The 12,815-nt window shown below is 43.2% G+C and overlaps 1 protein-coding gene across 1 annotated transcript; it reads left to right on the top strand.

Annotated features, from left to right (window-relative positions):
- Window positions 1-1,195: 1,195 nt before the first annotated feature.
- Window positions 1,196-5,885, top strand: pou3f3 (POU class 3 homeobox 3). Its single transcript, XM_018091636.2, has one exon. It carries the CDS (start codon window positions 1,249-1,251, stop codon window positions 2,593-2,595), a length of 1,347 nt encoding a protein of 448 aa, XP_017947125.1. The 5' UTR covers window positions 1,196-1,248; the 3' UTR covers window positions 2,596-5,885.
- The last annotated feature ends 6,930 nt before the right edge of the window (window positions 5,886-12,815 follow it).

Genomic DNA, 12,815 nt, shown 5'->3' on the forward strand with positions numbered 1-12,815 from the left:
TGTTAAGTATGTGTGCATTTTGTGTGTGTGTGTATGGCTGATCTTTTTGTGTTTATCAGGTACGTGCTTAAGTACATCTTATAATGTTGTATTGTTGTATCTGCTTGTGTTTAGTAAAGAATGATTATGGGGGGGTGGGTATAGGTATATTGTTTGTGTGTGAGTATTTCATTTGTGTAAGGTGTGAGTATGTGTATGTGAGAATGCAAGCTCCCAGCCCATGGTGCCCCGCTTCCCAGTGAGGATGAGGGAGAAGACAAACAACTGCCCGATGACATCACCACTTGCCCAGTTAATCCCTTTCTTGTTGGCACTAGAGCAGCTGGAAGTTGCCGGGTTATTGGCCGCTCCTGGGAGTGAAGTTGATGGCAGGCGCGGTGCATATCACAAAGTGTATGTTTTTAAGGGGTCCACATTCCCAGCTCCTACGACACTTTGCCTAAATTAAAAGGCAACCAATCGAAACGGCCGGAAGGGGGGGGAGAGCCAGTCAATGCCGGGATGCCAATCACCCAGCGTGGAGCCAATCAGCGGGGGCCCTGCACTCAGCTTCCTAGTATTTGGGCTAGTGTGGTGGTTGGTGTGCTCGCTCCGAGCAGGGGAAACATTCTCCAGTCCCAGCTCAGTGAGGGAGGGACACCGAGAGCTGTCACACAGGGAGAGAGAGGGGGAGCCCAACCCAGGCAACTTGCACTGACTTACTGTGGGCAGGAGGCACATCCCAAGCTTCCACTGCAGCGGGGGGCACCCAGCACTGAGCAAAGAGCTGCAAGAGCAGGATGTGCCAGGTTCTGCCCTTCCCAGGGACCCCCGCACTGACCACTGACTGTCCCACAGGGGGGGCTCTGCTCCAACAATAACAACTTTGTGCCATGCATCATCGCCGAGAGTTTGGGACAGGAGAGCGGGCAAAGTTGTAGAAGGAGAATCGGCAGCAGAACGTGTCCCGGTCCGACAAGTGTCATGTCCCGGGAAGGAGGCGAGTGAAAGGGAGAGAGTGCAAGCCTGTAGGGATAGGAGCCCTCGGAGAGAAGTAGCCACTCGGGATTGTTCTGTGCCAGGAGCATCCGCTAACAGGTGAACTGAGCTGCGCGGAGGAGGGGGGGAGCCCTCACTGGGAGACATTGGGAAAGGGCTGAGCCTCCAAGGACAAAAGTGCATCTCAAGGGGGAAGCCTTGCCGGGCTGTTGCGGGGGAGGACTAGAGGAAACCCCAAACCTGTGGATAGCGGCGGGCAGGGGGGAAGTGATGGCCACGGCTGCCTCTAACCCCTACCTCGCTAGCAACAGCATCCTCTCCCCGGGATCCATCGTGCACTCAGACTCAGGGATTGGCATGCAGCCTGGAAGCGCCGCCGTTACCTCAGTGGCAGGCGGCTACCGGGGGGACCCCACGGTGAAGATGGTGCAGAGTGACTTCATGCAGGGGGCGATGGCTGCCAGTAATGGGGGGCACATGCTGAGCCACGCACACCAGTGGGTTACTGCCTTACCCCACGCAGCGGCAGCGGCGGCGGCAGCAGCTGCAGCAGCGGCAGAGGCAGGCTCTCCCTGGTCCAGCAGCCCGGTGGGCATGACCGGCAGCCCGCAGCATCCTCAGCAACAACAGCAGGACGTGAAAGGGGGAGCTGGGAGAGACGAACTGCACCCTGGGGCCGCCCTGCATCACCGGCCGCCTCACCTAGGACCCCATCAAGGGCATCCAGGAGGCTGGGGGGCGGCAGCCGCATCACACATCCAGTCAATGGCAGCGGGGACGCCGCAGCAGCAGCAGCAACAACAACAGCAGCAGCAGCAGCAAGCTCTTCTGTACGCCCAACCGGGGGCATTCACTGTGAACGGTATGCTAAGCCCACCCCCCGGGAGCCAAAACCTGGTACATCCAGGGCTGGTAAGGGGGGACACGCCAGAGCTCGGGGACCACCCTGGGCATCATCATCACCACCATCACCAGCATCAACAGCACCACCAGCAGCAACAGCAGCAGCAGCAGCACCATGGAGGGGTGAACAGCCACGACCCCCATTCTGATGAGGACACCCCGACCTCGGATGACCTGGAGCAATTTGCCAAGCAGTTTAAACAGCGCAGGATCAAACTGGGCTTTACTCAGGCAGATGTGGGCCTGGCCCTAGGCACCCTCTATGGCAATGTCTTCTCCCAAACTACCATCTGCAGGTTCGAGGCGCTCCAGCTTAGCTTTAAGAACATGTGCAAGCTCAAACCCCTGCTCAACAAGTGGCTGGAGGAGGCCGACTCCTCCACGGGCAGCCCAACGAGCATCGACAAAATCGCAGCGCAGGGCAGAAAGAGAAAGAAGAGGACTTCTATCGAGGTGAGCGTAAAGGGAGCATTGGAGAGTCACTTCCTCAAGTGCCCCAAACCGTCGGCTCAGGAAATCACCAACCTGGCGGATAGCCTCCAGCTGGAGAAGGAGGTGGTTAGGGTCTGGTTTTGCAACCGCAGGCAGAAGGAGAAGAGAATGACCCCACCAGGGATCCAGCAGCAGACGCCAGATGATGTCTACTCCCAGGTGGGCAATGTGGGGGCTGACACGCCGCCCCCTCACCATGGGATGCAGACTAGTGTGCAATGACTGGAGTGGGCACCCAGCAGCTGCCTGACCGGCCAGGCAATGGGAGGCAGCAATCACCACACTCAGCAGCGCGGCTCACCCAAACTGCCCTCTTTTTTATAAATACATATATAAATATATAAATATATATACAGAGAGACCCAGTCACATTCAGCAAAGCGCTTGGACTCGTACTGCCTTGGCACGTGGGTGGAGATGCAGAATGCACCAAAAATCTGCAGAGGTTCCTTTTTAATATATATATATATATTATATTTTTAATATTGTTTTTTTATTTGCCTTACGACTCCCACCCAGTTCCAGCAAAGAGCATCCACTTTGCCACTTCCCCTCTTCTTATTCTATAAGAGCCAATATTTTGCCCAGCACTAAGCATTATAAGGGATACCTAGGTCTGGGGTGTTTTTTTACTTTATAAGAAATATTTGTCCTTTTTTATTATTAATATTATTATTATTATTATTGTGACCATCCAGAAAAAGGAGCTAATTAAAGTGAAGTGACCTGGAACTTGCAGGATTCGTGGGGCTGAGTTGTCAAAATAACAAACTGCCAGCTGATCCCCACTGGTGCACCAGTGCCCATATTTCCAGCTAAGCGAGGGAATAGGCTTATGGCACCTAAGTGACCAGTTTATTGGAATATATTTCTTGCGGGGATTAAACAGGGTACAGAACATCACAGGCAGAGGGACAGAGTCTTGGCACCCGAACTTTATTCTCCAATATCAAGCCAGCTTAATCATTTTTAAGATGTCAAGTACCTTATTTTTTCGTGGCTCTTCCTAATTTTGGGAACGTAGCACTCTCATGTCCCCACTTTTAATTAAAACATAAAATGACTGCTTATGATTGAAACATATTTAAAATACTTTACTTTGGGAGATTTAAATTCTGGACATCAGCAGCTGCACTTATCCCAAACCCCCTCCAACCAAGTCCATTGCCAACTCTGAATGGGTGCTGAGGATGAGAGTCAATAATACTGCCATTTCTGAGCAGTGATTTTGGTAGGTTTTAATAAACAGACTTTAAAAAAAAAAAAAAAAACACCAACAAAAAGACTGAAACAAAATTTTTGATCTATTGATGATCTTAAAAAATGTGCTTTATATTTTCATCAAATGACTTCTTTTAATATTTTATTCAGAATACCTATGGACGTCTGCAAAACGGTAATTTATTTTTTTCCCCAAATCTTGTATTACGTGTTTTTTTTCTCTGAGACGAGCACAAATCAAAAATGGAAAAAAATATGGACAGCTGTAGGTTACAATGGTCTCTTTTGATGTGATCATTTGATTGTAATTTAATTTTAGTAGTGGTTCCGTAAGAGCTGATTGAGATAATAAATTTGTTAGAATGACAAAATCCGTGTCTGATGCATAAAAATGTTGGCCATAATATCTTCTAGTCAAGTTCATATTCCATAATATCAGAATTCGCAGGAAATACCGTTTCCTGAGGTTAAATCATTTTTTTCAGTCGCTTGTATTATAATTGTTTGTTTCCTCATTCTGGAAGTCGTTTACCCCCCAAACCTAATCATACGAAGTTTATCTTAATTAATCCACTGTTTCCTGGCTCTTACACCAGTGACATGGTTATCGAAAAAATTGTATCTCACCAGTCGATAGTCTAGAGGGAAATATGACAATAAAATCACTAGAACCTTAGAACATGGAATGGTATTTAACCCCTGGCCTCTTTGCTATACCAGCAGAAGCAAAATATAGTATTCCACGGGTTTTACCAGGTATTTCAATCTTTCAAGTATGTTTACTTTTATTTTGTTTTTTTTGCAAACCATGTCCAGAGAAGATACCGCATCCAATATAATTTTCTCCTATTTCGCATATTGGGGGTTTATGTGGGTTAGATTGATGACCCATATTAGTATTATAGTGATGTTAAGTTATTCATTTATGCCCATATTGTCCCAGCAGGAGATAACATAATGGTTTAGCTGGAAACAAAATCGGTTTTTATATCCACTCAGATTGTATGTTTAGTTTCATACATCAATATTCATTCCCAGTTTGTACTGAAAATCTCTAGACGAGCTTTTCCTTCTTCCTCTGCTGCCAGTTGTGGAGATCGTTCTGCTGGGTTGTGCTGTTGTATATGAATTTCCTTCGTTACATCGTTTGCTTGTGAATTGTTCTGCACACGAAACCTCTACTGCAAATCCAAATTAATATCAAAATTATATATATATATATATATATATACATTTTGTTTTGTTTGGCACAGTCTAATTGTAAATTGCTTGTTCACCTTGGGTTGTAGCAATATGCAGACCAGCAGCCTGATGAGGCCTCCTGTCATTGGTATAAATCACGCTCTCGCAGATCTCATTGTTCAGGCCAGCTTTATTTTATCTCTCAGGGTGACAGGCAAATCCCACCTACAGCCCCATTTGTCTGTACTGGTGGACTGGTTAGAGAGAAAAATGATAATCCAGGGGTGGATGCTTTCCTGTCAGTATGTATGTGTTGTGGTTCCTTTTGCTGGGGTTTAAGATACCTTAAGGAGAGTTGGGTTATGCTTATTATTCCCAAGAAGATATGGTAAGTCCACAGTTAGGGTGTAGGGTGATATACATGTGTGTTTTGGGGGTTGCTATCCCTGGTAGTGTGAATCCTGATGGCATCAGATTGTGCTAGAGAGGTGTGTGCTTTGGGTATTTTTTGTGGCTACTTGGATATTTGTATTGTCTATTTTGTGCCAGTGGTATTTGCAATAAGGTCACATGGTTCTGTTGCAGTAGTGGCTGTACTGGGGATCATGAAGCTGGGGATATTGGTACATGGCACTTCCTTTAGCTGTTTTAGACAATGGTCTTCTTATTCTGCCCTACTGCTCCCTTTCTTCTGCCTGTCCCACAATGGGAGTCAGGTGCCTTGCAATGCAGAGCCCAAGGCCAGGGATCCCATTGGTTGTTGTGTGTTTCTTTTTGGGCCCTGCTGTTTGTGTTGTAATGATTTGGTGTGCACCTTGCAGTGCTAAAATGAGAAGCCTTAACCCCTTTCTCCACATCCCCCACTTAAATATGCTTTGTAATAAAGGCAGCTGTAGGGTCTCCACTCCCAGAGGATAACTGTAAACACATCCACCAACATGTGTAACTGGATATATTATTGCCTTCATTTTATGTTCCTTTGTTTTTGCTCTGTTCCCTTAAATTATATATATTTGTAACCTATTTATCTTGTTCAAAACATTCTGGTTGTATTTATCCGTTTATTTTCATAATAAAATAGCCTTGTCGAGCTAATATAAATGAACCAAGCGGACACAGTTGTTGTTGTTCTTAATGCAGCCCTCTCAGATGAGAACTGGAGAAGGGAAACTGATCATTATGCTGGGCAGCACCTCTAGCACGGCGCTGCCTATACATTTATATCCATTATGTACATGTGCTCAGGAATACTAAGGGCTGTTACTGGGAATCAGAACAGGAGGCAGCCAGTCATCTAGCACAGAGAGGGCTCCCAGGCTGGGGGCTTAGTAACGCATCCCAATGCCCCTCAGAACAATACATGTGTATGCAAGGGTGCCATCCACTTTTGGGCTCAGTTCCATGTGTATGCAGTGACAGTGTTCATATATATATATATATATATATATATATATATATATATATATATATATATATATATATATATATATATATATATACAGCTAGCGTTTGCACTCTCTCCAAAGTAATAATTCCACATGTACAGTTTTTAATGGACCAGCAGTCTCTTATGGTAAAAAGTAAAAAGTCAAACATTTTTGTCACATACAGTAAGTTTCCTACACCACACACACACAGACACTCACATTCTCACACGACCATAAATCATTTATGCACAAGAAAATGTCATTCCAAGCACCCTCCAAATAAACATTAATCAAAAATATTTAGTGGTTTTACATTTATACGTAAATGTAATTACAGCTGTATCTGTCTGTTTATATTCGTTTCCTTGCCGGTTCTAACTTTTGAAGCAATGTAGTAGAAGTCAGCTGATTAACAAACCAAGAGGAGAACTGACTTCTGCTACCTTGTTTCCATAATCAGAACCAAAAGACTGGAAGGAATAAACACTGCTTACAACTGCAATTACATTTACTAATAAACTTTAAAAAAAAAACTACTCCAATTTGTAACGAAATATTACTTTTGGGTAAATAACGCCTTTTCAGATATCTAAGTTGACACTGGGCATAGCTGCTTACTGTGGCGCCATTGCTAAGTGGCAGTGAATAGACTGATGTGTTCATCCACTTCTATGAGCAGAGCAGCTCTGTATGTCCCTGCTGGAGTGACAATCTTTGAATTGGGGGTGGGGGGGCAGTGTGTGACGTCATGCCTGGCAGCTCTGGAGGTGGATGTGACCTTGACACTGGAGGAGGGACACCATACAGTTCCGATATATAACCCTACAGAGCAAGAGGCCATGCTTAGGGGATAGGGAGATGAGAAGCATGAAGAGCACTAAGGAGTCTCTAGAGCAATTTTACTGAATTTGTTGATCGTAACTTAGCTTGCACCTGATTGCAGGCCATTGGGAAAATGTGATGTTTAATGAAAAAGAGTTTGCATACAAGAAAATTAACCCGTTGTAGAAAATGACACTACTGGTTTGTTCCTTTTTCTGTTTCTTTTATTCTTTTGGCGACAGCATGTGGGTAGGGAAAGGGTGTGTGGAAATGACCCCCTATAGACTGACATACACAAAATATATTTCTTATAAAGGGCTAAATATAGAAACTGATTAAAAAGAAAGACAAAGGTAAATCTCCAAACTTAAAGTTGCCATGTAGATTTACTGTAGTGTGGTGTTAAATGTAAGTTTTGATGGCGGCTGTACTAGTTTATGTGCAAACAAAAAGGGGCAAATAACTTGATTTGTGTTTAGGTCTCTAACCTGACTCTGGGTACATGTAGCCCTTAGGGTGAAGACACACAGAGCTACTTTGTAGCAGCTACCTGTCACGGCTACTAAACGCTACTCTGGTTACCTTTTAGACACTCTTTGATTATGTAGGTTCCTAACTAAACCTCTATATTCTAGAGTTCCCTAACCCTGGCTACTCAGCAAGCCTTGGCTCAAGCTCCCCAGCCCTGGATGCTGTAGATTTTCTGTTGATTATCTAGGTCCCTTATTATGAATATTGGTTCCCTCTGGGTTTGCCAATTGCTGTGGTATAAGTTGCCATTTAGATAACACTCTCTCACTTTACCTTGGTTTCTCAGCCATGGCAAGGCCAACAGATATTTAGGTATGATGATACCAACTTCTTGTGCACCCAGAATACTAATCTTTCAGTTAATATGCTTGTGGAACGGAATCAATGAAATCGCTGGAGGCATACAGCAGAGTTGTTCTGAAGCACCTACAGGGACTATTTTGTAACTTTTTATAAGTTTTTGTGGACCATGTGAAATTGTGTTTATGGAAGTATGGCATGAGATCTGACACGCAGAATTCTTCACTGGTGCTTTATTATTAGTTTACGAATATAAAACTTAGTACAATAATCCTGGTTTCGTTTGATTCTTTCCTTGTATTCAGCTTTATATGAAAAATGTGCTGCTTTGGCACACCCATCTTTATTAACCCCAAGATCCCAAGCACTTGTATGTGTTACACTTTAACCCTATCGGTTCCACATAGCACAGGAGGTCTAGTTGCAGGCCTTTTTTGGTAATTGTTTCCAACCAAATGGGTCAGGCTTAATACAGGACTTGACTGATTCACAGACTTGAGCATTGAGTTAGGCATCTCCAGGATCTGCTATAACTTTGCTTCCCTGTATCCAGCATTTACTGTTGCATTCAGTTTTTTATTTATATTTTTTGTCTGCTTTTTTGTCCGAGATTATGCATGTACTTCCGCTATAAGACATAGAAATATGTATAAGTTAATATAGCAAAATATTGTTTTATTTATATATTCAGATTGTAATTTAGTCTGACCTCATTTATTTACAGTACAGGGAATATGACTGGGAGGATGTGAATAAGATTTAGGCTCCTGAATAAGGGGTTAATGAATGAAAACCGGTTGCTGGATGTCATGGGATTAAACTGCTATCAGAATATAGTGACTTAGGTTTCTGCCTCCAAAAAAAGGAGGCACATAAAAAGATTATCTTTAAAATGTGAGCATTTAATGAAGTTTGTGTTTTCTCTGGAACACGTTGGTTGTGCAGGACCCAGAGTACAGGGAAATTCCAACAGGCGGATTAACTCTCAGTATCGCTCAGCAGCCAACGTTATGCTGTTTTGCTGGCAGGGATTTATTTTTTTATGAGCTGCTGAAGTGCCCAGGTTGGAATATGGGAGATAACAGTGTATGAGTGTGGGCATTCAGGAGACACCAGTCTCTAGAGGGACATGGTTAAAGTCCAATGAGAGAAAGCTATAGTTGCACTATAATAAGATCTCATTGCCTAGAGTCCATGTACAGCAATATCTCCAAGCTGCGACCTCATAAATAATAAAAACACTGTGTCTGGGTGAGCTGCGTACACTTTGGGTGTAATGTAATAAAAGGGTCAAAGTTTGCACAGGTCTATTAACCCATAAGGGGTTAAGATGTCAAATGTCAGACTGTTAATGCGCAAATGCTGCCTGGCGATTGGTTTTTATGGGTTACTAGACCTGTAGCTTACATTGCACCTTTTATTTACATTACCATCTTTGTCCCTTTTTCAAGCCCCTGATTTATTTTAAACAACGCGTATAGTATAGGCAGAATATTATTATTTTCTAAAACTAATAATAATATAGCTACAGGTTAACACACAAATATAAGGAGCAGCACACAAGTGCTGGAAGTTTTGGAGGATTACTTGCCCATTAACTGTTTCTAACCTTTTTTCATAGATGTGGAGCATTTGGGTACCGCTGGTTAATCCCTTATTAGCCAGCCTAGCCATGCAGGGCTCCCTTTAGCCCCTCTTCCAGCTGAGAGATCCGCTAGAGAAGCGTGATAGCTATGGCTGCTCCCACAGGTTGCCCTCCCCATGGCTCCCATTCACTATCACACACACAGAGGGAACTGCACGCTGCTTTCCCAGAGATTTAAATTTCGCGGATGAATTGCCATCCTCCAGTTGCCTAGCAACCCGGTTCAAGCAGTGCTAAAAATATGCGAGGTTTTTGTATACTCATTAATAAAAATGGCAATGTGGCAGAGCAGCCCGACCATGCACAACTACACCCCTCTCAGCAGTCCCAGTGTAGTGCGGATCTACCTTGGCATTACCCTGCCTGGCACTAGTAGTGCCCTGTCCAAACTAACTATCTCTGGGTGTGAAAAAATCACTGCCTATTGGCAGTGGGGATTGTTCTATGTGCAAAGTTGATGAATGGGGAGGTACACACAGGCCATTCACTTACCCGCACATTGTATTATCTGCTTGTTATTTCTTGGGGGGCACAGATGTACCCCAGCGATTGTAAAGGCTTTGTTTGTACCGAGTGTCCTGCACCCCCATCCCTGCCTACTGGTGCCGTACTCCTGCCCCTGGAACCTGCCAGGTTTATGTTATAATAGTCCAGGGGTTAGTACAGAGAGTTAATTATATTGGAATATATGAAAATTGCAGGCCATGCTTAAAAACAGAGGAAACGCATAATAACCAGAATCCAAATTCCAAAACGATCTATAGATTGAAGGAGATCAATAAGAAGATGTTAAGGCCCAAGTACCCAGCATAATCAGTCCAGGGAAGCATAATGTATCATTTAATAGCCTGGACTTGAGTTTTTGACACCAAAATATTGGTAAACGATATTCCTGCCATAAATTGCACGTATTAGCTAGTGATTGCCTTATAGGCCCCCCACACCCCTTGTACTCCCTCTTTATCTCTTTCGCTCTGTCTCTAAGTATATCTGTTTGTCAGTAGTGTGAATTAGAGTCTGAAAGGTTTTGCTTGTGCCTAGGGTGTATTTATATTTAAAGGGGAAACTAAACGCGAGAGCAGTTAGTCGTGTTGCACATTCTGCCCATGTTGTACTCAATACACTACTGTACAGCAGAGGCCCAACTAGCATAAACTTCCCATTAGGTTTTTTAAGATGACTTGACTGATAAACGTGCAGGTATGGGATCCATTATCCAGAAACCCGTTATTCAGAAAGTTCCGAATTACAGAATGCCATTTCCTATAGACTCCAAAATTCTCTTTTTTTCTAAATTAATCCCTTTCTCTTTATAGTAATCAGACCTTGTACTTGATCCTAACTAAGCTATAATTAAATCTTAGGGGAGGCAGAATAATCTTATAAGGTTTGACTAATGTTTAAATAATTTTTAGTAGACTTACAGTATGGGAATCCAACTTACAGAAAGATCTCTTATCTGGAAAACCCCAGGTCCCGAACATTCTGGATAACAGGTCCCATACTATCCCAGCATCTATATCAGCAATGCCTCTATGTCTCTACCTTATAGGATGCTAACGTTTCGGTTTTTATGTCGCTCTTGTTTTAGTTTAATAAAGACCCTGCATATTGCGACCCTCACAGCAACCCAGCAACTCAGTTGCCAATGTCCAGGTTACATTGAATTAAAACGAACCCTTATCCAAGCCCATAGTTACATTGTATTCCAGTCATTCTCACGTATTCTATGTGATGTATGCTGTACTTTACATGTTTTGGGGTACATCAGAAATTCCATCCTATCTAGAATATTCAGTAGGGAATAAAATGCCGTTTGACATAAAGCTGCCCAGCACTCACTTCTCTTTAACCATGTGTTTGCTGTGTATTTGTAGGAAGCATAGCTTTACTCAGCCATGTAAGGAAATGAGAAGAAATCAATATATTTTCTCTGAAGGAGGAGGACACGGTTCGGTACAGGAACTCACTTCTCTGGCGGGTGACAGACTCAGGGGACTTGTTAAGGTCAATGGGAAGCAGGGCTGCTAAAATCAGTGTTTCTGTGGGAATGAGCCCATGGCCTGCTAATATATACCATGGGATTTGCCTGCGCCAAACTGCTGCTAGAATTAGCCTTTTGGCATGGAACCATTGATTTGTTCTATTTAATCCCATGCTACCTTGGAATTTCTTTTTAGTTTAACCCACCGTTCTTAATTCTTCGGATTTTCTTATTTCTGTTGGCCTGGGTGCAGTATCAGACACTGCAATCACAGCTTCCGGATAAGAGGTCCGCAACCCATATAACGGGACCTGCTTACTAGTTACTTTACTATCCACTTGTGTACAATAATAAGCAGCGAGAGAGTTGCTAGTTATGGGGAATGGGAGTCTATATTTGTGTATTACACATTAGACACACGCTGAACAGAATGTGCGTTAAAGAGAGTTGCGCCAAGACTTTTAGTAAAATGTATTTCGTACGATTTTGCTTATAAAAGTGTGGTTTATAGATGTTGACAGGGTTATGTTAAATTGAAAAAAACAGCTAAACTATCGATGAAATAAAAAACATCTTAAAAAGTTTTAAGGGAAAGAGAAAATGTAAGAATGAAATATTTCCAATCCTGCAGCGACTGTGCCAGAGAGTAACAGCATTTCTCTTCTTGGTGGACAATGAATCCGATTGTCCCGGGCAAGACAAAAAGAAATCCTTCGTATTACACTGGTTTAAGTCCCCAAGGCACATGCACTGTAATGTATTGATTTCCAACAGGTTAACCTATAACAACAAATAGTGTTCTTGCTGTTATATTAACTCTATAATAAGTGCCATCCGGTGCCCCTGAGTTATCCCGGAGGGTGAGAGTTGGCATCATGGAGACCCAGGGGTCGCACAGTACTGATCCGGGGCTCTTGCTCATAGTATTAGCTCAATCCCTGTCTGTTGAGAGAAAGCAGAGAATGTCAGTTAACACCAAACGTGTGAGTAATGCTTTATGGCTTTATATATCTCTGTGTATATGGGATAATACATCCCTTCATGAGAAGCCTAAGGAGATTATAGGTCACCATTCCCTAACCATGTAAAAGAACAACGCTGCGGGCAAAGTACTTTTAAAAGGGTCACCGAACCCGGGGTTACTTATAATGTTAACGCCATTTTCATTACTACATGATGAATTCTTTTAAGGAAGATTTGAATTGTGTTATTTTATAATAATTATTATTACTTTAAGAAACCTAATTTTATTATATCCAGTTATAGTGCACTTGTTTTCTATGAGCTTTTTCATCATGTCCAACATTCATTCTGATTCCCACCTTTTTTG

This window comes from Xenopus tropicalis, chromosome 2 (assembly GCF_000004195.4).
Source record: "Xenopus tropicalis strain Nigerian chromosome 2, UCB_Xtro_10.0, whole genome shotgun sequence".
In the NCBI taxonomy this organism is placed as follows: Eukaryota; Metazoa; Chordata; class Amphibia; order Anura; family Pipidae; genus Xenopus; species Xenopus tropicalis.

What these genes read in the sequence shown, in the direction of transcription:
- pou3f3 (XM_018091636.2), top strand. Translation starts at nt 1,249, where the DNA reads ATGGCCACGGCTGCCTCTAACCCCTACCTCGCTAGCAACAGCATCCTC.